Genomic DNA, 26,267 nt, shown 5'->3' with positions numbered 1-26,267 from the left:
TTAGGGAATGCAATGAGGTATCATACACTTTGTATGGATCCTAATGCAAGTGTAGTAGTTTGAATATCAATTTTGATACCCATACATTTTTAATACCTTTCTGGGGGTATTTTTCAGTGAAGAAAATAAAGAAAAACATGTCAAAAGGTAGGTATTTATAATTCAAAAGGGGGATATAACTATTTTTCAAGGAATGTTAAAGACTGTTTAAAAAATGATGACAACATTTATATTTTCTTTAAAAAGCATAAAGTCAACCTGTTCTTTCATATCTCATTTCATTATCATATACATAGATTTCCTTTTATTCACAAATAAGTCTACTCTCATGAAGTTAAGGAACCTTTCCCAAAATGTACCGTTACTTGTTATTATATTTGTTAAAAGAGCATGTTAAAAAATCTGTTTTGGAAAAGTTGCAAAACAATTCTATCTGAGGAGCTATTTTCTTAATGATCCATCTTATATTTAATCATTTTTCTTTCTCTAGTATTCAAATACCTGAAACCAGGGGATGGACCTGTTATTGATTTATATGGTTATGACCTTTGTTGGACATATAACTACATTGTATATTAAATACAATCAGTGTTGATTTTTTTTGCAGATTTAATATATTTTATGATGGTAACGATAATCAGTAGATATAAACTTCAGAAGAAATTAAAAAAAAAAATCCAAGAAAAATCTCGTGATCGAAATTTTCTAAACAAAAATGACGAAAAACATATATATTCACTGCTTTGTTCATATCTTTACAACCATTTATGCCAAATTGTATTTTTTTTCTAGAATTACAATGATTACATGTACCTTTTCTATATTCAGATGCAGTTCACGAGTTTAAGTTGCATGCGTAATTTCTTGAAAAAAATTCCAAATATCGTTAAACTTCGTATACTTTCAAGTATTTACTTTAATTGAAAATCAGAGAAACAAACCATATATATTGGACTTTGAGACCCAATTTAGCTATCAAGTATTCATTGAAAGATAAAAAAAAAATACATATATAAAAATTCTTACCTTTTACGTGTTTGTTTGTGCAAAATATTTCCAATTTAACCCTACAGAAATAATAATATAAGTAACAATTCCATCCGAGGCGGGAACATGTCGACTGCATTTTTTTAAACGTTTATCTGATTTCTTTTTAGGAGATTATGAAATAATTTTTACACCATATTCAATATTACTTGTTGCTATGCTGGGTCAATTAATTTTTATACTTCAGAATTAATACCTTTATTTTGTGGACAGTTTTTGATACATTTTTTTTTATCCTGATGTATGCAAGCTATTTTTTCGGTTGTTACCCTGATTTCTACTGTTCGACAGATAAAATTGATCTTCAAACTTCCTCTCACAAGATCTCATATTTTTTAAGGGGGGAGGGGGTAGGAGGTCAATCTTCCTCATAATTTTTCATGAAAATAAGTTAAAGATATAGAACGTGTCACTTAAAGTAAATTTCAATCCTGGTATCTATGATGAGTTTTGTATACCTTAATGTAGGAGTAATTATAAAATCTACGTGTACGTTAGTGTACACTAAAAGTTATGCTCCATACGTATTTGAATGTGTGGTATAAATTTTAAACACTGCAATTGCCTACGAAACAAATAATTTATTTGAAATCTGAAATCATGAGAAATATTATGAATTTAATTCGTTTGGCTCATTCAACACACTGGCACACCAAATTTTAATCCTGGTTCCTATAAAGACTTATTGACAACCACTCGATCGATGCCACTGCTAATGGAGGTATCCTCCCCGACGGTAGCACTAGCACAGTAGTCAGCACTTCTGTGTTGTCATGAATAATCATTCTTATAACTTAAAGCTTTTCTGCCTATGCTCCTTTTTGTAACATAACGCATCAAGCATTTATATTGCACCAGCTTCCAAATGATTTGGTTTATAACGTTCCCAATAAAATTAAATTCAAATTAAATTCACAATTATAGAAACAAAAAAGTGTAAAAAGAAAATCTGTAAACTTTTTGTTTCTATCTGCAACTTCACTTGTGCAGTAAAGTCAGTGTAAAAGTTCTTATACAGTATTACCACATTGTAAAGTTCGAAGTTCGAACAAAAATAAAACTCAAGTAAAAGATATTGTTGCAAAGTAAAAAAAAAAGAGACTAAAATATTGTGTACTTTCCAGCCTTCTAACAGTGGCCTCAGTCCTCTAATGGTCAGCATAACTCCGATGTAACAAATCGATTACTGTTGACTATTCAAATTTGAAAACACTTATTCTAATACATGTCATTTAATACTTCAGAAAAGAAAATCAATAAAGTAATGCCAAAAGGTAAGTATTATATCTATTTCGTTTTATATTATTTGGAAAATATGCCAAAACTTAAATATATTTTTCGGTGTTGGCAGTATGAAAAACTGTAAAACTGATATAGTGCTTCCTATAAAAGTGAGGAGTAATTTTCAATTCTTTTTGTTCTTAGTTCTTGTTTATTTTTTTAATGCAAAATGGAGGTCGAAATACATAGAGGACATAGTAAATTATAAATATATCGTTACGTAGTAAAATAATAGAACAGCAAACTGGTGTACAAACGAAATTAACATCACAATGATAATAATCGTGTTATTAAAATCAAATTTAAAAAGAAGAGGGAAACTGTCACTATATAATAATATTTGTTATTTTTTTGCAATGTTGAGATCAAAATGCATAGAAAAGAAGTAACAACATAACTATATCATGTCGTAGAAAATTAAAAAAAAACAAAGATGTTAGTTTTATCATTTATAGCCTTTCGGCAAATTCATTTTTTATACATGCTCTTCATTTGATCGTTTTCTTTTCTTTTGTTATTGATAAATCAGCGATATACAATATGGTTAGACATATCTAGATCGACTGATTGCCAAGTTAGTAATGGCACGTGGACATTGACTTGTAACCTTCGAACAAGGACATCAATGCTGATGTAACAAAACTATTTTGCTACGGAACGCGTTGAAGTCCAATCAACTTCAAACTTAGTACATATGTTCCCTATGATAGGATCTTTTAAATTTGAATGCCAAATTACAGTTTTGACCACAATTTCACTGTTTACTGAAAATAATAGTGCGAGTTGGGCATCCGTGTGCTATTGACAGATTTTTGTTTTTAAATGCATTCCATATCGCAAACGTAACAGTTTTCATTAACGTATGTCTTATAGCCTTCTAAAACTACAAATGTGTCGGTTCTGAATTTGATTTCTGAAATCTAGAATATTATCCTATACAAATTATAATAAATAATTCACATTTGTTGATTATATTTTATTTTTCAGTTACGAAGGTAAAGAAAGTAGAGCCAAAAGGTAAGCATTTTAATAAACATTTACTAGTTATACTATTTTAGAATAAATGAACTTATTTCTACATACATATGGAACTCACCTATACATAGAGTTAAGAAGGATATTCTAATCAGAGATTATTTGGAGGGAGGTTTGAAAATGCTTGATTTGAATATGTTCATTACAGCACTTAAATCAACATTGATTAGGAGGGTTTTGCAGAGAGATAGTAAATGGCAAAATATTTTCATGTCAAATATAGATAAAAGAAGTTGTTTAGTTGTGGTGTTGATTATATTAGTCATCTGTATATATGAAAGTTAACAACCGTTTTGGAAAGATGCTGGGGAATGATTATTCAAAAGGAAAGAAATTTTACTTATGATTCATTTTTATCAAATCCACTATGGCTGAATAATAATATTAAGATTGTTCATAAATCAGTAATTTATCAAGAATGGTTCATAAGTGGTATTAGATTTGTAAATGATATAGTTGACGAAAATGGTTCGTATATTTCATTTGACCAATTTAAGCAAAAATATAACATTAACACAGATTTTCTTAAATTTAACAGTGCTATTTCGGCAGTGAAAGAGGTATCAAAATCTTTCCTTAAAGGATCTTACAAATTAGTTTGTCCTTTTTTACCATTATGTCTGCAAATACTTTTAAAACGTTGTAAAGGATCAAAAGATATGTATTCTTTACTGACAAGAAATAATGCTATTCCTACTGGACAGCTTAAGTGGGTTAACATTTTAGGTGAACAGAATCTGAACTGGAAAAAGATTTTTAGACTGCCTTTTGCTGTTACTAAAAATAGTAAATTACAGTGGTTGCAATATAGGATTAACGGTTATCCATTTCATTATTGACACACATCAGTATTTAGTTAAAATAAAATTGAGCGATGATCCTTTTTGTACATTTTGTAAATCAGATAATGAGTCTATAGAACACATATTTTGGAACTTCAATACTGTACAAAATTTTCTACAGGATATTGATAACTGGTTCCTTTCCGGTGGAATAAGTCTCCCAATGAATAAATTAAACTTTCTTTTTGGAGACTTATCCAAGATGTATCCCAACAACCCATATAACATGATTTTTCTTTATATTAAACAATATGTGTATAATTCTAGATGCTTTAAAAAGAATCTCTCATTGCAAGCAATTATAATTAAGCTGAAAGAGATGTATAAATAAGAGAGTATGATAGCTGTAACAAATCAAAAGATAACCGAATTTGACAATGTATGGAATGTTTTCGAACTTTTATTGAATACCAGCTAATGTCTTTTTTTTCTTTTTGTTACAATTACTTATGACTACTTAAATATAATCTATTTTAAAGAAAATATTATTGTCATGTTATGTACTTGATCTGTGTTGATGGCTGTTACGAAATAAATATGTCTCGTTAATTTTGAAAATATTTTTTTTCATTATAATAATGTGATATTTAAAATATAGATAGGGATGTAACTGGATAATCCTTTTGTGTTTTATTTTTGTTTTTTGTTTTTTTGTTTTTTTGTTTTTCTTCTTTATTTTTTAAATTTTTTTTTATCTTTTCAATAGAAAATGTAGAATATTTCCAATTAAGATTTATTTATAAAAATGACATTGTTTTTATCTTATATGCATTATATTGTATGTATGTCATGTATATGTTGTAATTGTTGGAAATAAAAAAAAATCAAAAGTTAAAAAAATACACATCTACTATCTACATTCTATATAGTTCAATTTGTTATGACAATATGCATATCATGATAATGTTGAATTAGGGATGTTAGCTGCATTTATTAAATTTATCAACATCTTAATGAATTCATTACAGCGTGTAGAAGCTGTTACATTTTTAAAACTTCCTTTGACATAGATCATGAAGCCTACTTAAAATCATGTGTCGGTCCTGAAGTGGTGAACTAACGAGTTGTTTTGAGGTAATATCCTCTACGTACATTATAAAAAATCACGTTTATTGACTATGTGTTATATTTCAGTGAAGAAAATTACCAAAATTATGCCAAAAGGTAAATATAGTTGTTGATGTTGACTAATTGGATATAATACTGTTGAAATAATGCTTTCTTTAAAAGTATTTTTTATTTATTTTTGTCTTAAATTAGTAGTTAGTTCATTAATTTGTGCTTAGTGAAGGTCTAAAATAACTTGGATGATAATAATCTTGTTATTGAAATATCAAAGGACAAGGTTCACTAATGGCACAAAATGGCATAAAACATCAACTTTATCATAAAACACCAAAAGGTCTCAATTTGGTTCGTAAATGGGTCTATTTCAAAAGTATAAATGTTTAGTATATCAGTTCTTTTCATAAGACTACAAGATTTTCGCCAAAGTAAGCCCATTTTAGACATTTTGACAAAATATGATGATTTTGTGCATTTTTCAGACCTAAAGCTTTTGAAACACCTTGGCCGCCACCTACGATCCAGAATGTGTTGTAACTAAAAGATTCCAATTTTGATATAGATTTTATCAATATAAATTTTTTTTTGGATTGTTGATGGAGGCCAAGGTTAATTACGCCAAAAACAATTAAAATTATGGACAAAAAGTACCAAAATTGACCTTTTAATACAAGTTATGCTCATTTAAGGGGTCATTGCTCCATAAATAGTAAAGGAAAGTGCCAGAAAAATATATTTGTCTTAGTAGTATTATCACAGGTATTTCTATGTGACATTTGTAATTCTTTGCCCCAATTAAAAAAAAACATAAAAAAATCAGAGCCAATGTTAACCCTTCGTGAACCTACTCCTTTATCAATAAGCGTAAAAATGTCATTATATATAATTATTTTCACAATGTGAAGGTCGAAATGCATAGAAGAAAAGGTACATAACTATATCATATCATAGTTAATTCTTCAAAACTAAGTGGTTAGTTTCATCATTAGAAGTCTTTCTGCAAATACTCTTTTCTTTTGTAAGTGATAAATCAGAGATATACAATATGGTTCGACATATCTAGATCGTCTGATTGCCAAGTTAGTAAAGGCACATGGACATTGACTTGTAACCTTCGAACAAGAACATCGATGCTGATGTAACAAAACTATTTCGCTACGGAACGCGTTGACGTCCAATCAACTTCAAACTTAGTACACATGTTTCATCTGATATGATCTTTCTAATTTGAATGCCAAATTACAGTTTTGACCACAATTTCACGTTTCACTGAACATAGAAAATAATAGTGCGAGTTGGGCATCCGTGTGCTATTGACAGATTTTTGTTTTTAAATACATTCCATATCGCAAACGTAATAGTTTTCATTAACGTATGTCTTATAGCCTTCTAAAACTACAAATGTGTCGGTTCTGAATTTGATTTCTGAAAGAATGTCGATTAAGAATATTATCCCATACAAATTATAATAAATAATTCACATTTGTTGATTATATTTTATTTTTCAGTTACAAAGGTAAAGAAAGTAGAGCCAAAAGGTAAACATATTAATATACATTAACTATCTACAGTCTATATTAATCAATTTTTTGTGACAATATGCATATCATTATAACATTATAATGTTGAATTAGGAATGTTAACTGCATTTATTAAATTCATCAACATCTTAATGAATTCATTACAGCGTGTAGAAGATGCTACATATTAAAAACTTCTTTTGACATAGATCATGAAGCCGACTAAAAATCATGTGTCGGTCCTGAAGTGGTGAACAACGAGTTGTTTTGAGTTAATATCCTATACGGAACATATAAAAATCACGTTTATTGACTATGTGTTATATTTCAGTGACCAAAATTACCAAAATTAAGCCTAAAGGTAACTATAGTTGTTGATGTTGACTTATTGGATACTACAATGTTGTTGAAATAATGCCTTCAAAAGTTTTTTTTATTTGTTTTTTTTTTGTCTTAAATTATTAGTTAGTTCTTTAATTTTTGCTAAGTGATGTTCTAAATACATAGAAAATAACTTCGATGATTATAATCTTGTTATTGCAATATAAAATTTATCAATAAGGGGAAAAATGCCATTATATATAGTTTTTTTTACAATGTTAAAGGTCGAACTGCATAGAAGAAAAGGAACAAAACTATATCATATCATAGTTAATTCTTCAAAACTAAAAAGTAAAAACACAAAAATACTGAACTCCGAGGAAAATTCAAAAAGGAAAATCAAAAATCAAAAGGCAAAATCAAAAGTCCAAACACATCAAACGAATGGATAACAACTGTCATATTCCTGACTTGGTACAGGCATTCTCTAATGTAGAAAATGGTTAGTTTCATCATTATAGTCAACTATAGTTTTTTTCACAATGTGAAGATCGATTTGCATAGAAGAAAAAAGTACATAACTATATAATATCATAGTTAATTCTTCAAAACAAAGTGGTTAGTTTCATCATTAGAAGTCTTTTTGCAAATACTCTTCATTTGATCGTTTTCTTTTCTTTTATAAGTGACAAATCAGAGATATACAATATGGTTCGACTTATCTAGATCGACTAATTAGCAAGTTAGTAAAGGCACGTGGACATTGACTTGTAACCCTCGAACAAGGACATCGATGTTGATGTAACAAAACAATTTTGCTACGGAACGCGTTGACGTCCAATCAACTCAAACTTAGAACACATGTTTCTTATGATATTATCTTTCTAATTTGAATGCAAAATTACAATTTTGACCACAGTTTCACGGTTCACTGAACACAGAAAATGATAGTGTGAGTTGGGCATCCGTGTGCTATGGACAGATTTTTGTTTTTAAATGCATTCCATATCGCAAACGTAATAATTTTCATTAACGTATGTCTTATAGCCTTCTAAAACTACAAATGTGTCGGTTCTGAATTTGATTTCTGAAAGAATGTCGATTAAGAATATTATCCTATATAAATTATAATAAATAATTCACATTTGTTGATTATATTTTATTTTTCAGTTACAAAGGTAAAGAAAGTAGCGCCAAAAGGTAAACATATTAATATACATTAACTATCTACAGTCTATATTAATCAATTTGTTGTGACAATATGCATATCATTATAATGTTGAATTAGGGATGTTATCTGCATTTATTAGATTCATCAACATCTTATTAATTCATTACAGCTTGTAGAAGATGCTACATATTTAAAACTTCTTTTGACATAGATCATGAAGCCTACATACAATCATTTGTTGGTCCTGAAGTTGTAAAATAACGAGTTGTTTTGAGTTAATATCCTATACGTAACATATAAAACAAATCACGTTTATTGACTATGTGTTATATTCAGTGAAGAAAATTACAAAAATTATGCCAAAAGGTAAATATAGTATTTGATGTTGACTAATTGGATACAATACTGTTGAGGTAATGCATTCTTTAAAAGTATTTTTTATTTATTTGTCTTAAATTAGTAGTTAGTTCTTTAATTTGTGCTTAGTAAAGGCGTAAATACATAGAAAATATCCTCGATGATAATAATTTTGTTATTGAAATATCAAATTTATCAATAAGAGGAAAAATGTCATTATATATAGTTTTTTTCACAATGTGAAGGTCGAATTGCATAGAAGAAAAAGGTACATAACTATATAATATCATAGTTAATTCTTCAAAACTAAGTGGTTAGTTTCATCATAAAAAGTCTTTTTGCAAATACTCTTCATTTGATCGTTTTCTTTTCTTTTGTAAGTGACAAATCAGAGATATACAATATGGTTCGATATATTTAGATCGACTGATTGCCAAGTAGTCTAGTCAATCTGTTCTAAATAAGAGTCAACCTCAAACTAATTGCAACAAAAGATTTTAATGGTAAAAACCAAAGTTTATATACATATACATCACATAGTAAAAATATACAAAAATATATTTTGCGGAAAAGGGTCATTTTGGGGTAAAAAATGAGATTTTGAAAGTAAAACTGCGGGAAATTGGGAAAACCCTAAAATTCAGTGTTTTTTTAACTGATGCTGATTTTTTTTCTCTAGAATGCAGAATCTTAATGAATGATATATTAAAAGATAGTAAGAAATTTATCTGCAATCAATTTGTTTATATATTATCATTATTATACTGAAAAACATCATAAAAAACAGCTAAAACCGGGAAAAATCAAAGTTTTAAGATTTTGATTGTTTTTTTTTGGTTTGAAAGCCGAATCCTACTATTTGTCATATTTAACCATAATTAAACTTTTAAAACTGTATTTAGCTATTATATTACATCTCTTTATATAACTATCAAAGTATGTTTGTTGTGTACTGCAATATAATGCATTTGATGAATTTGGTAATCGAAAATAAAATTGTTGAAAAATTGTTTTTTTTTAATTTTACCAAGAATAGTTTAGTGATTGTCTGATTATTAGTCAACTATTTATCAAATTTAGCAACAACAGACAATTATATAGTCAAGTGTCCTCATTTTCTTCAACATCAAGTTCCTCAATTTCGAGTTTGGAATTTGAACAATTTATTCCCCTGCACTCCCCACAACCACTGGAGCAAGGAATACCATTCTTGCGGCAGCTACACGGTTGTCACAATCAGTCTTGCAATTACAGTGAATTATCTTCAAAATGAATTCAGGTGATGGCTGCTTTGTCATTTCAATTGGAAAGAGTTTTTCATTTTTCAAAGTCCAACCCCATTGCAGTGGGTCCATTTCCTCTGCGGTTTTTCCTCTCCAGTACGGACACTGAAGATAAACTCGCATCGAATGAAACTTTGCAGCATCAGAAGTAGGTGGGAGAGTCTGAACTTGCACTATAGATGATCTGTTTAGTGCCAATGTTTTGGTGGTGAACCTTCTCCAACACAGTATGTCAAGTCGTCCTTCCAACGGCATGCCGCCATACAAGTTTACTAGTGCCTCTTCACCAGCTTTTCAAACGTCATCTTTTCCCATTGACTCCATTAGAAAAACTTCTCCTTGAGTCTGAAGATGACGGTCGGATTTTATTTTCTTCAATACGGCAGGTTTACCTATTCCATGCAATCGGGTTGTCGTGTCACATCCAGTAATGCCATGAACAAACGGAAGTTGATGGCATATCTCTTCACCAAGAACTTGTTGTGTTTTTTGTATATTCCAAACCTTTGAATTTTTCATCGCACTTTGCTTGTCCGTGGTAAAGAATATGCAATGAGAATTCTTTTCTGCAAGATGACAAAGTAGTATCAACAAGTCAGTGTCTTCTCCGTATATCACAACTCTTGTCTGTTTGATTTTTCTACAGCTGTCCTAACTATAAGTAAATCTGCATCTTCCTTGGCTTGTATTGCCTCGATGATATGTTCTTGAAATGTATCAATCAGCATTTCAACAAATCTTTGTTTGTTAGATTGGTTTAAGAGAAATGTTTCTTTCTTAATTCGTAGTGGCATGTCTCTTGTGATTGTGATTGTGTTTGATTGTATTCCTTTGCTTCCTCTCAAGTGAGTGATGTCTTTTGTTGATAAACTATTATAGCCATCCATGACTACCGTTGGGTTGGAAAATCATTTTCTGATATGGTATATACTTCATACAAATTTGAGAAAATGTCTGACCTTTAATCCATGGTATTCTATATAATAGAGATCCTCCGTCAATGACATGAACAATATTAGTTTCTGGTAGTTCTTGAGCTTGACAGTCACCCATGTTCCAAATAGCGTCAGCAAGTGTTGCTTTTGCTGCTTGCTTTGGAAGACAATTAGCCTCAAACAAAGAAGATGGAAAACTTGAAAGTTTATATTCAAACAGTTCTGCTGTATTGTTAAGTGAGTCTTGTCCTACTGCTGTAAGTCGTTGAAACATTAGCTGAGGATCGACTTGTGGCTGTTAAGAGATATTTGAGCCTGATGATCGTTTAGCGTCAAGTGTAACAATTTGGTCTTTCTTCTTAAATGAAATTTCCAAAACAAGATTTCCAGCTATAGACTCTATAATTTTATCGCCGACTGTCTTTGCTTCGTCTGCATTTGCATCGCTATCCGCTACCATTCCAGTTTCGATGTTTCTTAATGTCTTGTCATTTGTGAAAGGATTACGCTCTGTCAAGAAATCAGTGAGCAGATTTGAATCTTTGTTGTCTCTTTCCATTCTAGTTTTGCTGTTTTCAATGTGCTGGTCACTAGTTTTATATCCCGTGAAAAATAACTGCTGCAAAGCATGACTGTTTTCGGCTAAATTGTTATAGACAAGAGCCATAGTGTTCTTTGGACTTCTCACATACATCTGCCTCTAGTTAATACTCCGGTTGACTTATCGCTTCTCATGAACACTTGTTCGATCACCAAATCTGTTGACAAGCCAGCCCAAAATCGGTCACTTCTTCGAACAACATGTATACCATTCAAAAAATGAGCATGGATATCTGGATGGTCAGATTCTAGGTTTTGCATCTGAGAGAGGTAAAAATAGGCAGATTTAGTGTACAGATTGTGGCCTGAAGCTGCCAAATATGGTAGCATTTCCTTCAGTGTTGATAAATGTAGCAGCCAATCCCATGTCCTTTCTGCAATTAGGAAACGTTTTAAAATGACCACCATGTCTAGAAATGACAGCCAAAGTTTAGATGACCTGGATTGTTTTAGCTCATTCCGTTTTTTTTGTAGTAGTTCTTGTATGGCTTGTAAAATTTGACTCTCAAGTGCATCTTGTAGAGATATTTTCTCTTCCTGTAAGTGTTCGTATATTTCAGAAGCTTCTGTTAGCAATGGATGTTCAATGCTTGTCCTCATGTTCTAAAACGTCATGTCCAAAAATTTCATTTGTCATCAAAGTGTGAAGAGCAGTGTCAACGAGCATGAATCCACGAACAGAGCACGGGATACAGCTTTTCCATATCACATATGTGTCACTGCATTAGGTGCATAAATAAGTTCAAGAACTTCTTTCAGTCCTGAGCCTGACATAATCCGCCGAATACTGCCCAAAAAACTCGTCTGTGTATGAGAACCACCTAATCGTACAATGATGTTACTGCATTCTTCCCCACTTGTGATCATCATAGATTTCCATTGAAGAGGTTGATCAAATGTTATTACTGGAGTTCGTCCTTGACGAGAGGCCTCCTTTGATACGAACATAAGTGTCGAGTAGATGCAGCTCATATCACTTGGATTTAGGTCAACCATAGGCAAAAAAGTAATATCAGAGACGCCTGTACTGCTACCTTGCTGAAAAATCTGCATTGTTCCTGACCATTCAGGAATGGAAGACTTTAATTGCCGTGTCACATGTCTTAATGCATCGATTTGCCATGAATTGTTGAACACTCTGTCTTTCAAAATTTGAAGTTCTAGAAATTTCAATGATGTAAACCCTTTGTGTTTATCTGCATTGTAGTGATACATGTTGATTTGACCACATGCAAGTATTTCTGGTGTTGTAACATCTAACCTAGGAATGTGAATAGGTGTTTTTTTCTATTGCTGGTGTAATACATGAAATTATTCTCATGCCATGAAAGGTATTGTTACCGTCGACAGTACAAAGGTTGTGATCTACGTTGTCAGCCACGTATTGGAGACAATGTGATTCATCATAATGATTGGATGTGTTTTCTTGTTTCGAGATTACAGCAGATGTGTCGAATTTCTGAACCTCTGAATGCGACGAACATAAACCCATGTTGCTTAGTGTATCAACTAAAAATCTCGAGCCAAACATATGATGCATTTGTATGGCAAGTCCAAGCTGCAGTGGTTCAATTACAAGTCTAGATGTTGTTGCTTGCATGATTGCCTGTCCATCGAACTTATTTTCAATGAGGCGTCCTTTTCCGAAAGTAAGGCCAAACTTTCGGAAATGTGTTTTTCATGTGACAAAATATCGTTGTTGCTTGGATAATAATTCTTGTCCACTGGAATATATCTAATTTCGGATTTAATAAGTGCTGCTGCTGTTTTAAATAAGAAAAGTTTGCTGTCTTCGTCTGATTTTATTATCTGAGATTCTTTATAAAAGTTGTGTATAATTGTAGACGCAGTTTGTCTGAATGTTACTACATTTTCTTTTCCATTGAGATCTGTTATTAAAATTGTTTTCCCATAATGTTTCTGTACCTTCTGCTTCATGTATGGTTGACTATATGCTTCATCACCTCACAAAGCTTTCATTCGATCAACCAGGTCTTTGACGGTTAATTGTTCATCGTCGTTATCTTCTAAAAATTCAAGCTCTTTTAAGAAATGTTGGTTAGTTGTATTTGGTCTGCCTCTTTTTATTTGGCTCTTGTCTGTCTTTGGTGAACATAGATGTGGTACATTTTTTCCTGTTCTGAAGTTTGTGCTGCAGGAACTATGGTATAGTGCGTCAACTGCATGTAGATTCCGTGCAAACTCTATTCTTCCTTTGACTTGCGTTGCCCATTCATCTTTTCTTTCAATGCAAATCTGCTCTACTGTTGTATGAAATTCTGTTGTTCGAACGGCATGCAGGTCAAATAATTTTTGCTGTTGTTTCAATGGTAGAATTACCACAAAATAAGCAGTCTTCTTGAAAGCTGAACTGTTTCTGTGACCGAAGTTTAGGTGGTGTAGCTAGCGGTGCTGATGATGTGGATTTTCTGTTTAATCCTTTGATGACAATTGGATTTACGTAAGAACGCTGGCAGTGTAAATGCACACGCTGACCCGTCCTGGTAATAATAGTGTCTCTTCTTTCTATACTTGCATTATTAATTCCAATACTGCCCTTTTTGCAGTTCAACAATCTTGCTTCCATTTTGTATATCATCATTACATATTATGCAAGTATTCATGTTGTCTTAATTTCAGCAACCTACAAATATAATGAAACACATAAATATACGTTTTATGATTATTACAAATTATGCAGATTCTTGTACCCAAGCATCAATACTAATATACAATCGAAATTGTTGTGTTTATTTTTTAGAAATTAAATTGAAATACTGAATTGTTAGTTCCATCTAACTGACAGTAATTTGCTAATGATAAAATAAGTTTTAATAGAAAATCCATCTCAGGCATTGTCGCTACGAATTATTTAGCCATTTCTATTTTTAACTATATTTATCTCACTGAAATATCACTATTTCGCTATTGATCAATTCCTCTTTTGTAAAACTGTTGAAAAGTTATTTCATTTTGGAAAGTTATATCGTTTTTCCTGTTTATTTTCCTGAGTTTAATGCAATATCGTAATATGTTTAATAATGACATGTTTTTGTTAATCCGGCTCTTCGTACCTTTTCCCCGAATAGGGGACGTCGGAGTAAAACAGTTTTATCGTATTTAAATGAGTTTTTTGTAATGTATTTTGTTCTTGTGTTTTTATTTCTAGCTTTACATACTAAAAAAATAGCAGTTCATTTTATTTACGGCTATATTTATGAAAACGAAATATCAAATATCAAAGGGAGATCTTCAAAATTCGCGGAGTGGAATGTCTTTGATTTGATTGAAGTTGCGCATATATTTGGAATAATTGAATGTGTATTGGTTTAAAATTTACTACAATTATAATATCTAAGTTATCATTCGATATACATACCATTCTCTGTTTGAATTGAGAGTTTCGACGTTATTTTCTTCGTGTACCGTTTACATGACGTCATCTGTAACTGTGTATGGTAGACGGTCTTGACAAAAGTAATCGACGTTATTCTGTACATTTGTTTATTTCCGATTTTTATACGCCCGTCTTTTATTAAGCACCATTTGAACAACTTTTTCATACATCTTTGTATAATTTAGTGTGGATTCCTTACTGTGTTCAACAGAATCTAACTATGAGCAATATACCCCAAGAAAATTACCTTCTTTCAAACTACTATAAAATTTGGAAATCAGCCATAGAATTACTAAAACCCATAATCATATATCACTTTCCTTATATTGCATAGAAGACTTCTATGTTATATGCCAATGCTAATGATATTTGTTTTTTATGCTAAATATTGAAAAGCTGAACTAGGTTTAATCATCAGTGTCTTCTTCACTATAATCACTGTCATCATCAGAAAAATCCTCATTTTCATTCTCAGAAGAGGCCTCCTCATCATCAATGAAATCTTTATCTTCATCATCAATGAAATCCTTACTTTCATCACCTACTTTCTCATTTAGATCATAACTTTCAGTAGAGTCACTTTCACCATCTTCACTTTCCCTGTTATCTTCTTGCTGCTCCTCATTGTCATTGTAGTCTTTTTTGCCATTTTTATACGCACGTCGTCAATGAAATCCTTACTTTTATCACCTACTTCCTCATTTAGATCATAACTTTCAGTAGAGTCACTTTCACCATCTTCACTTTCCCTGTTATCTTCTTGCTGCTCCTCATTGTCATTGTAGTCTTTTTTGCCATTTTTATACGCCCGTCGTCAATGAAATCCTTACTTTCATCACCTACTTCCTCATTTAGATCATAACTTTCAGTAGAGTCACTTTCACCATCTTCACTTTCCCTGTTATCTTCTTGCTGCTCCTCATTGTCATTGTAGTCTTTTTTGCCATTTTTATACGCCCGTCGTCTTTCAAACAACGGGCGTATCATGCGCTAAAGCACAGCCCTTTATTAAATATGTTCCGCAAAATACATTTTGTATATTTTTATTTTGTTCTTTTTCAAATACATCACAATGATTTACAACAAAAAAAATCTTGTGTTGCAATTAGTTTGAGGTTAATTTTTACATTGACTAGACTAAAGTTAGTAAAGGCACGTGGACATTGACTTGTAACCTTCCAACAAGGACATCGATGTTGATATTACAAAACAGTTTTGCCAAGGAAAAGCGTTGAAGTCCAATCAACTTCAAACTTAGTACACATGTTTCTTTATGATATGATCTTTCTAATTTGAATGCAAAATTACAATTTTGACCATAATTTCATCGTCCACTGAACATAGAAAATAATGATTGCAGGTGGGGCATCCGTGTACTATGGACAGATTCTTGTTTTTAAATGAATTACATTTCACAAATGTAATAGTTATCACTTACGCAAGTCTTATAGCCTTCTTAAACTACAAATGTGTCGGTCCTGAATTTGTGAAAGAATGTTGATTTAAAATATCCTATACAAATTATAATAAATAATTCACATTTGTTGACTATATTTTATTTTCAGTTACGAAGGTAAAGAAAGTAGAGCCAAAAGGTAAACATATTAATATACATTTACTATCTCCTTCTTCTTCTTTCAGGTAAGGAATCGAATTCAAATCTTGAATGTATGAGGTCCCGCGAAAACTAACGCAATGTCGGACAACACAGAAAGTTTTTTCTTGGCTATTTACAGGATAAAACGTTCTCTACATATATACAATTAAAACTATGTACAGGATGTTACTGTCTAAATTTTAGCAGAGCATGCCTTCAGGGCAGCTCTGAATCTATCAACTGTGTCAGCTGATGTTGCGGATGTTGGCAGTTGGTTCCAGTCTCTAATGGTCCTTGGAAAAAATGATTGTCCGAAAGCGTCTGTTGTGGCCCTTTCTTGGAAGAAGCGGTTTTTACCTCTGGTCCGGCTATCGTTTGGCGTTAGATATTGGTGCCTATCTATGTCTATCAGATCATGTTGGATTTTGAATAGCATGCATAGCCTATTTTGTTTCCTGCGGTCTTCAAGGCTTTCCCATTTTAAAGATGTTACCATTTTTGTTACACAGCCAGGTGTGCGGTCTGTGTAGTTGTTGTTAACAAATCTAGCTGATCTTTTCTGTACCTGCTCGATTGCTTTTATTCTAGCCTGTTTCGTAGGGTCCCATACTGTGCTAGCATACTCAACTGAAGGTCTTACTATTGTTGAATATGCTGCTGCTTTGACCGGTTTAGTGCAATCTTTTAGGTTACGTCGTATGAAGCCTAGTGTTTTGTTTCCTTTTCCCACTATGTTGTCGATGTGTCTGTCCCAGGTTAGATTATTGCTGATAGTAACTCCCAGGTATTTACTAGCTTCAACGGTGTCCAGTTTGTGTCCGTGTAATTTGTAATTAGTTGGTATTACAGGACGGTTCTTGGGTTGTATTCTAATTACAATGCATATTTTTGCATTGAAGCTCATTTGCCACTTATCTTCCCAATCCTCTAATGATGTGAGATCTTTCTGTAGTAGGTCACTTTCTGCTTGGTTACTGATAGTTCGATAGATGAGGCTGTCGTCTGCAAAAAGTTTGGTCTCTGATGATGTTGCTGTTTCTGGCATGTCGTTTATGTAGGCCAGGAACAGTGGTGGTCCAAGGACTGTTCCTTGAGGAACACTAGAGAGTACTGGTACTTGTTCAGAGACAGCTCCTTCTAGAATAACGCTTTGCATTCTGTTTTGTAGGAATGATCTTATCCACCTGTTTGCTTTAGGATTTACTCCGTAGTACTCAAGTTTATGTAGTAGGCGATGGTGTGGCACTTTATCAAACGCTTTAGCAAAATCTAGTAGTATGATATCTACCTGGCTGTTACTTTTTAATTTCGATGCAAAATCATGAATGGTGATGATGAGTTGGGATTCGCAAGATCGTCGTTTGCGGAATCCATGCTACAGTCTATATAGTTCAATTTGTTGTGACAATATTCATATCATTATGATGTTGAATTAGATATGTTAGCTGGCCCGCCTGCATTTTTAAATTTATTAACATCTTAATGAATTCATTACAGCGTGTAGAGGATGCTACATATTTAAAACTTCTTTTGACATATATCATGAAGCCTACATACAATCATATGTCGGTCCTGAAGTTGTGAACTAATGAGTTGTTTCGAGTTAATATCCTGTACGTACTATATAAAAAATCACGTTTATTGACTATGTGTTATATTTCAGAGAAGAAAATTACCAAAATTATGCCAAAAGGTAAATATATTGTTCGGTGTTGGCAGTAAGACTATATGACTGATATAGTGCTTTCAATAAAAATGAGGAGTGATTTTCAATTGTTTATGTTCTAAGATCTTGGTTAGCTCTTTGATTTTTTAAATGCAAAATGGAGGTCGAAATACATAGAGGACATATTTCACCATGAATATATCGTTACGTAGTAAAATATAGAACAGCAAACTGGTGTACACACGAAATCAACCTCACAATGATAGTAATCGTGTTATAGAATTCTAGTTTATAATAAGAAGAGAGAAATTGTCATATTTTTTTTTGCAATATGGAGTTTAAAATGCATAGAAGAAAAATTACAACATAACTTTATCATGTCGTAGTAAGTTCTTAAAAACAAAGTGGTTAGTTTTATCATTGATAGTCTCTTGGCAAATTCATTTTTTATACATTCTCTTCATGTAATCGTTTTCTTTTCTTTTGTTATTGATAAATAATGAGTTGATTTTAAAATATTGTCCAATACAAATCATAAAAAACAAATCGGATATATTGAATATTTTTAATTTTTCAGTTACAAAGGTAAAGAAAGTAGAGCCAAAAGGTAAACATATTAATATACATTAACTATCTACAGTCTATATAGTTCAATTTGTTGTGACAATACGCATATCATTATAATGTTGAATGAGGCATGTTAACTGCATTTATTACATTCATCAACATTTTTATACAGCGTGTAGAGGATGCTACATATTGAAAACTAACTGTTGCCATAGATCATGAAGCCTACATAAAATCATGTGTCGTTCCTGAAGTTGTGAACTAACGAGTTGTTTTGAGTTAATAACCTATACCTACCATAAAAACAAATCATGTTTATGGACTATGTGTTATATTTCAGTGACGAAAATTACCAAAATCAAGCCAAAAGGTAAATATAGTTGTCGATATTGAATAATTGGACTATGTGTTATATTTCAGTGACGAAAATTACCAAAATCAAGCCAAAAGGTAAATATAGTTGTCGATATTGAATAATTGGATACTAGATTGTTGAAAAAATGTCTTCTTTAAAAAGTAAAGAGTATTTTTTATTTGTTTTTGTCTTAAGGTAGTTCAGGGGTTTACCGCTATCTTGAATTGTACAATGACAGTACATAATCAGTCTAATTCTTTGCCCAAATCTGGGAATTTGTAGACCGGTTTACAATTTATTGGTTACACTGTTTATTTATATAAAGAATATTTAATGATTCATTGCATGATCGAAAATGTTATATCAAGTACCAGATATTTATGTTTTTAGAATCAATTTTTCAAATCAGCCATTTAAGGGGAGATAACTCTTTTAGTACAAAAGTTATACAGGATATATAGGGAAATTTTCATCTTTTACTTGCAGCAAGAAAACAAGTTCGGTGACACCATTTTTTCTTTCTATTTTCTTCAAATATATAATAAAAACCTATCTTCTCATATTTTATTACAAAATTCTGTCTTGTAGACTTCTTTTAATGACCAAAAATGTGTTTTTTTAATAAACAATTCAAGCAAATTTTGGCAATTTTGAACGACTCGTACCTATAGTAAGTATAGTAAAATTCTGTCATTATTTTTCTATACCTCTTAACTACCGTAAGTAATTAGTTATTTCTTTATTTTTTGCTAAGCGAAGGTCTAAACACAAAGAGGGAAAGGAATAACATAAATAGCTTATTGTAGTGAATTATAGATCTCCAAAGTGATTTACACACGAAATGGATTTTATAATAATAATAGTGTTATTTAAATCAAATTTATAATAGAAAAACAAAAATGTTAACCTGAAGCAACTAAGGTGGGCATTTTAATATAGTGCTCATCTGTCGTTTAGTTGACAAAGCCCTGATAAGATTTAAGAAGACGGATAGAAATATCAGTTGCATTTTAAGCGACATCGGAGATTAAAAAGGGTAGTTATGTTGTCTTTTGGTTGTTAAAAAATTTAAAAAATCAATCTTTAGTTCTCAAATCTGCATTTATTTTTTCACATTTTTGTGAAACAGTTGTATTTGTGAAGGTTTATCCCCAAAATAATGCTGCTCTACTCTTTAAATTCCTGACAGTCATTTATTAACACATCTCTGTAAGCTGCGTTTGATTTTCAAATGTACACTTGTACATAATACGTTTAATGTAAGAAGGTATCTCCACTCAAATCTTTTGTTGAGTCATCTGGATTACCTGGACATCCACAAAAATAATATTCAAGGGAACTATTTTACTCACAATCAACAAAAACGATTCCTTGTTGAAAGATAGAAAGTAACCTTTCTATGTAGGTGTTGATGAAGTTATATCTGATGTTATATTATGTGGTTGCAATGTAAAAATGCGGTGATATCGCAAGTAGATGTACAGCATTATTAAAGGCGATGTAACGAGTTGCTTTGGTACACTCTTATTAACTGACCATATTTAAAACTGTCTTATGATGAGTTTCGTTTTATATTTCAGTGAAGAAAATTAAGAAAGTTGAACCAAAAGGTAAATACATGTACATGTTATATGTTTGAAGACATGCTATTATTGTTACTACATGCATGTCCTCTTGTTGTTAAATCGTGATAGTTTTATTATATATTATCGTTTGCCTTTTCTTGCAATAGCTAAACTGGAAATAACTACAGATGTACAATTTGTCTTCTATCAAAAACGAACTACAGTGCACGGACATAAGCATAGGTTACCTTCAATATTTAGCAATTTATTTCATTAAAATAGACATTCTTTCGCGATCTATTTCATTTAAAGAGACATTCTTCTGGATTTAAGCATAGCCGAATATGAAAAATAGGCAGAAGCTACCATTGAGATTTCCACTCTAATAGGTCGATAGAAATACATAACGCCGAGCAAATAATCCAAACGACCATAAAAAGACAAAACTGACAAAACAGTACTTAGAATACTTATTGAATAATTAACGTGAACCCCAAAAAAATGGAAGTGTTCAAAAAAGCAAATATGTCTGAATGAAATTTTCATATTTGTGATAAATTTCATCGCCCTATGTTTTTTTTAATAATGATGTAAAGGCGTTTTTGTTGGTTTTTTTCAATTTTACCATAGTTAAAAACATGCTTTATTCTGGCGATGGTGACTTTTACATTACACCTTCTATCAAACGTAATAATGCAATTCTGGAGACAAACGGAAAATAAATAGATTTAGACTTTGATGAATTACGTTTTACATTTTAGTGACGAAAACTACGAAAATTATGCCTAAAGGTAAATAAAATTATGATGTTTAATTACTGGATACTGTATAATTATTTTTGAACCTTAGTTTACATGATTTCGAAAATAACAGTAGATACAGGTGAACGACATAGGCACTTGGAAGCCTCTAATTATTGTAAATTTAAAGTTGTGGCTAGAACACTAGGAGTACGCACATTTTGAACCTTGAATCTTATGATAAAACACTTGTTTCTAAAGCAAGTGATTGCTAGATAATTTTCGATTTGACCCAATTTTTTTTCTTCTAAAAGTTGAACCGTTTGAAGTCGTTTCGGAAGTGTATATTAAGAACAAAAATGTTCAACAGTGATATTCCAAATGTACGAGATGGTGATGAAAACCATTTGAACCAAAACTTGTATTTTTATAGGCTGTATTATTACTCACCGAATGCTCACGAACAACAGTGACAGTGTTCTGCAGATGCACAACATGATTGTGATATAACAGGTCAATATAATGCTCTCTCATTAAATGACCATATGTGAAAATTCATTCTGATGTGTTTCGGTTTATATTTCAGTAAATAAAAATAAGACAGTTTCCCCAAAAGGTAAATATATGTGCATGCGTGTTAACTATCTGAAGTCATGCTTTTATTGTTACTACAAGTATTATGAAAAGAAGTATATAAGGTATGAATGCAAAAAAGAAAACTCACTATCATTCACCATATGACATAGACAGAAAAGCAATGACATGCTTTATTGTTAAATAACAATATTGTTAATTTCTATAATTGTTTGTTTTCCCTTTCTTTAGCAAAATGAGAATTGGAAATATCGTTTTACAATTGGTCTCAATATCTACAAATATGTACAACGAATTACAGTGCATGGACATTTCCATCAATTGGTGCTAATTAATTGTATTTTAACGTGTTCGGAAACCGGTGAGAACCATTTTTTTCCCAACTATATCAACCACAAAACCAGACAGACACCCTCAGGAACCAATAAATGACCAAAATAATTTAATAAAACGGTCGGAATAATTACTACTGCATTGAACGTAAACAGCCTATAATTGTTTCTTGGTTGACGCATATTATCCTTTTTCCCTGATACTGGCATAATATTAATAACGAGTGCAACATGAGTCAACAGTTATATAAATTTGTGAATGTTTTTAAATCAACAATTTGGCGTCTTGATTTGACGAACAACATCCATTATACTTTAATCTTCCGAAAAGCGATAATTATGAAATACATAGGATTCCATTGGCAAATATCCAAAATACATGTATATAAAAGTACTACGCAAATATTAAAATAAATCACATTTTTTGTAACCCTCTTAATAATAATATTTTTGTTACCTTTACGTCAAAGTATTTTTCTTTGTTTGACTCTAATGAATTGTGTTTTATTTTTTAGTTACAAAAACTACGAAAATTATGCCTAAAGGTAAATACCATTCATTCAGATGTTTACCTTAGTAATGTACTATTGTATAATTGAATTTATAGAAATTCCACAAAAATTAGTGTTATTATATGTTTAGTCTTTATTTAAAATTTGAAACTTGTTTGATTCGATCGTCATTGATGAGTCTACTCTGAGTTGTAGACGTAACGCGTCTGGCGTAAAAAATTTTAAAAATACGATTTGGTAGGTCTAGCCTGTACTACTTTTAATATATACAGACGAAGCCAACCTTTTCAGGAATGCTTTTCTAATTTCAAAATATCATACTGCCGTTTCTTAAAGTGACAAGAGCCATTCAGGCCAATAAACCGCATATTTTAAAATAGGCTGTATTGTTCACACATCGTTGTCAATATAATGGAATTTTAAGCGTTTACCATTCAAGTGAGAGGTTTAGCTAGCTATAAAACAAGGTTTAATTTCTACATAGGCAAATGAACGAACCAAGTCAGGAATATGACAGTTGTTTTCCATTCGTTGTTATGTGTTTAAACTTTTAATTTTGCATATACTCGGGGACTTTTCGTTTATATCTTTCCTCGGAGTTTGGTATTTTTCTAATATACATTTTTATGTTACGCACCGAATGCTAATGAATAACAGTAACGCCGGCCTGTAGATGTACAACACAATGGTGGTATAAGAAGACCATTTGTAAAAACTCATTTTCATTTGTTTCAATTAATATATTTCAGTAAAGAAGATTAAAACAGTTAAACCAAAAGGTAAACATATTTCCATGTGTGTAACTTGCTGTAATTGTACTTATTTTCGCGGTGTATTTATTTTCACCAACTTCGCTTTTGGTTTATTATCTCGAAAATAATTACACTCTAAATTTTAATCTATTCGAAATTCCTTGAACCATATGACTTTCTATTGTTGTTGTTATCGATTGATTTACAAACAAGAGTGTATAGTAGCAGACAATGTTTTTTGACAGCTTTACCGTCATATCATATAACAAACGAAATTGTAATTTTAATTGGGTTTTATGAAAAGAAAACTAAGACAAATAAATACAAACGAAGATTATTTACAATTAACCAAATTTACTACATTTTGTTATTCACCGAGTACGACTCCTGCAATACCGTTCTTAACCCAACCTCTTTTCAAACATTCTGAAATGCATGCACTAACCACCAAGCGTGTAATACAGTTTACCCCACGGCTATGTACGATTTTACTTTAAATACAGTTCAGATTTACATATATTGCAATAATTTGAACTATAAAAATAAGTATCCGCGAAAAAAAGTTCAGTTGCAGTATCTGATTTTATGCGGTTATTGTTACTTCTGGAACCATTGCAACAAAAATAAATAGTATGATTGCCAATGAGACAGCTCTTCACGATGGACTAAATAGGGTAGAGGGTTTGAACTATAGACAAACAGTTCCATGACATCTTAATGTTAAATAGCAAGATTGTTAGTTTCATTTGTTGATCAAAATGTAAAAATCGTCTAAACCTAACAAAAACTTAGTTTAAACATATTTAATTATAGTGGATTGGGAAACAAGTTTTGCAACTTATATTAATCCCTTTTCACTTTGCGGGTGCGAGTGCTGCCTTGTATCGGCATTAGCCTGCTCTTTTTCGAAATCTACAAGGGTGTCTTTAACGTGCAAGAGATGTGGCTCTCTCTTAACACGGGTCAGCCGTTTATCGTCCCCTTCCGACGGACTATCATCGTTTCCTCAGGACCATACTCTCAAATGGTGTCAAGGGAGAGCCGAAAATTCATTCCTTGAAATTTTCATCCCAGACAGGAATCGAACATAATAAAGCCTTTAACGTCACCCCTTTCCTCCATTATGACGCCTTTTGACGCCTGTGTAGTTTCTCAGTTGAAACGTCTTGCTAACAAAAAATATTTATCAGACCGAAATAAAATTTGTATCTAATATAAGAAAGAATATTTATGAGAATATCTGACTGGAATTTCATTGATGAAATATTCGTTTTCGCAATGCATTCATACTTAAAACCTGGTGATTATTATTTTATTGAAAAATCCTATGCGATTCTAGTATGTCAAAAAAATCAAGTCAGGAAAGGGTTAAAACTAGTAATTTCTGGGGCCCTTTATAGCTTTCTGTTTTCGGTGTGAGTCAAGGCTACGTGTTGAAGACTGTACTTTGACTTATAATGGTTAACTTTAATGGATTTTGACTTGTATGGAGAGTTATCTTATTGGCACTCATACCAATCTTCTTATATCTATATAGTATTTGTGTTTACCCATTTATTATATTAGACTGTAATGGTTTTGTTTTATATTTAAGTGACGAAAACTACGAAAATTAAGCCTAATAGTAAGTACCATTACTGAGGTCTACTTACTGAATACCTATAATTGATATCCTAAACATTATATAAAAAAGGAGAAATTTTCTTTGTTTGTGTTTTTTATTATTTTTTTTTTTTTTTATAAAAACAGGGTTCGAAAACACTATACAAAATAGTGCAATGTAAAATTATGAAATATCTTATCGTAGACACAAAACTTGAAATGGATTCAAAATAGTAATAATAATATAAACGTAATTCAAGTTAAAACAGCAAATAAAAAAAGAAAGAATATTATTGTTCAAATTCAATCTATTTACATACAAATGCATTTGAATCAACTGATTAATGTACAAGAACAACATGAGTACATTTAAAGGGTAAATTTTATACCAAAAAAAAAATCAAGTTTTAATAAAACATTCGCTTCTTAAAAAGTGATTGCTGGGAATTTTTTGGATTTCCCTACCTTTAACTTTCCCTTGGAACTAAAAAGTAGTTGTTCCCACAGAGTAATAAGAATATCAAAAAGGTTGAAATTAATTTTCCTAAGAAATAATAGTATCATTAGAAGTTCTATAATTCTAAACTGTCTTTGTCACACTCACAAAGGAAGACAAACTCTCCAGCAAAACCAGTTTTCGATTATCAATTTTGAAATAGAAAATAAGAAGATGTGGTATGATTTCCAATGAGATAACTCTTCGTAAAAGACAAAATTACACAGAATTTAACAACTATAGGTCACTGTATGGTCTTTCAAAGTTCACATGAAGCTAAAACTGATCCTTAAACAAGAGCAACTGGACAAAATACACATAAGTTAATCTAGCATTAGTGAGAGTGAAAATTAATGGATTTCAAACTTAATTTAATACAGTTGTTCTTAAACATTGATAAAATAGATAAGAGGCAAAAAGCATTTTTTGATAGTCTGATATATTACGCCCCGATTTTGATGTCAGATATATTACGCCCTGATTTTGATAGTCTGATATATTACGCCCTGATTTTGATGCTTTCTTGTAAATTGACAGTATTAAAGTGAAAATTCAATCCGATATGTTTCCTTTAATATTTCAGTTAACAAAGTTAAGACAGTTGAGCCAAAAGATAAATAAATGTAAATGTGTGT

General features: G+C 31.3%; 1 protein-coding gene across 1 annotated transcript in view; it reads left to right on the top strand.

Moving 5' to 3' along the window:
• LOC143080614 (uncharacterized) overlaps positions 1-26,267 on the top strand; it is a 246,730-nt gene that overhangs the window by 54,867 nt on the left and 165,596 nt on the right. The window contains exons 18-36 of the mRNA XM_076256539.1: positions 118-147; positions 2,292-2,321; positions 3,316-3,345; positions 5,340-5,369; positions 6,779-6,808; positions 7,122-7,151; positions 8,282-8,311; positions 8,619-8,648; positions 16,420-16,449; positions 18,115-18,144; positions 18,695-18,724; positions 19,025-19,054; positions 20,620-20,649; positions 21,366-21,395; positions 21,931-21,960; positions 22,786-22,815; positions 23,532-23,561; positions 25,129-25,158; positions 26,216-26,245. Coding sequence (XP_076112654.1) covers positions 118-147; positions 2,292-2,321; positions 3,316-3,345; positions 5,340-5,369; positions 6,779-6,808; positions 7,122-7,151; positions 8,282-8,311; positions 8,619-8,648; positions 16,420-16,449; positions 18,115-18,144; positions 18,695-18,724; positions 19,025-19,054; positions 20,620-20,649; positions 21,366-21,395; positions 21,931-21,960; positions 22,786-22,815; positions 23,532-23,561; positions 25,129-25,158; positions 26,216-26,245 — 570 coding nt within the window. The remainder of the gene's footprint in view (positions 1-117; positions 148-2,291; positions 2,322-3,315; positions 3,346-5,339; positions 5,370-6,778; positions 6,809-7,121; positions 7,152-8,281; positions 8,312-8,618; positions 8,649-16,419; positions 16,450-18,114; positions 18,145-18,694; positions 18,725-19,024; positions 19,055-20,619; positions 20,650-21,365; positions 21,396-21,930; positions 21,961-22,785; positions 22,816-23,531; positions 23,562-25,128; positions 25,159-26,215; positions 26,246-26,267) is intronic.

This window comes from Mytilus galloprovincialis, chromosome 6 (genome assembly GCF_965363235.1).
Source record: "Mytilus galloprovincialis chromosome 6, xbMytGall1.hap1.1, whole genome shotgun sequence".
Lineage (NCBI taxonomy): Eukaryota > Metazoa > Mollusca > Bivalvia > Mytilida > Mytilidae > Mytilus > Mytilus galloprovincialis.
Note: the sequence above shows the minus strand (reverse complement) of the source record. Positions and strands in the feature narration are given on the sequence as shown.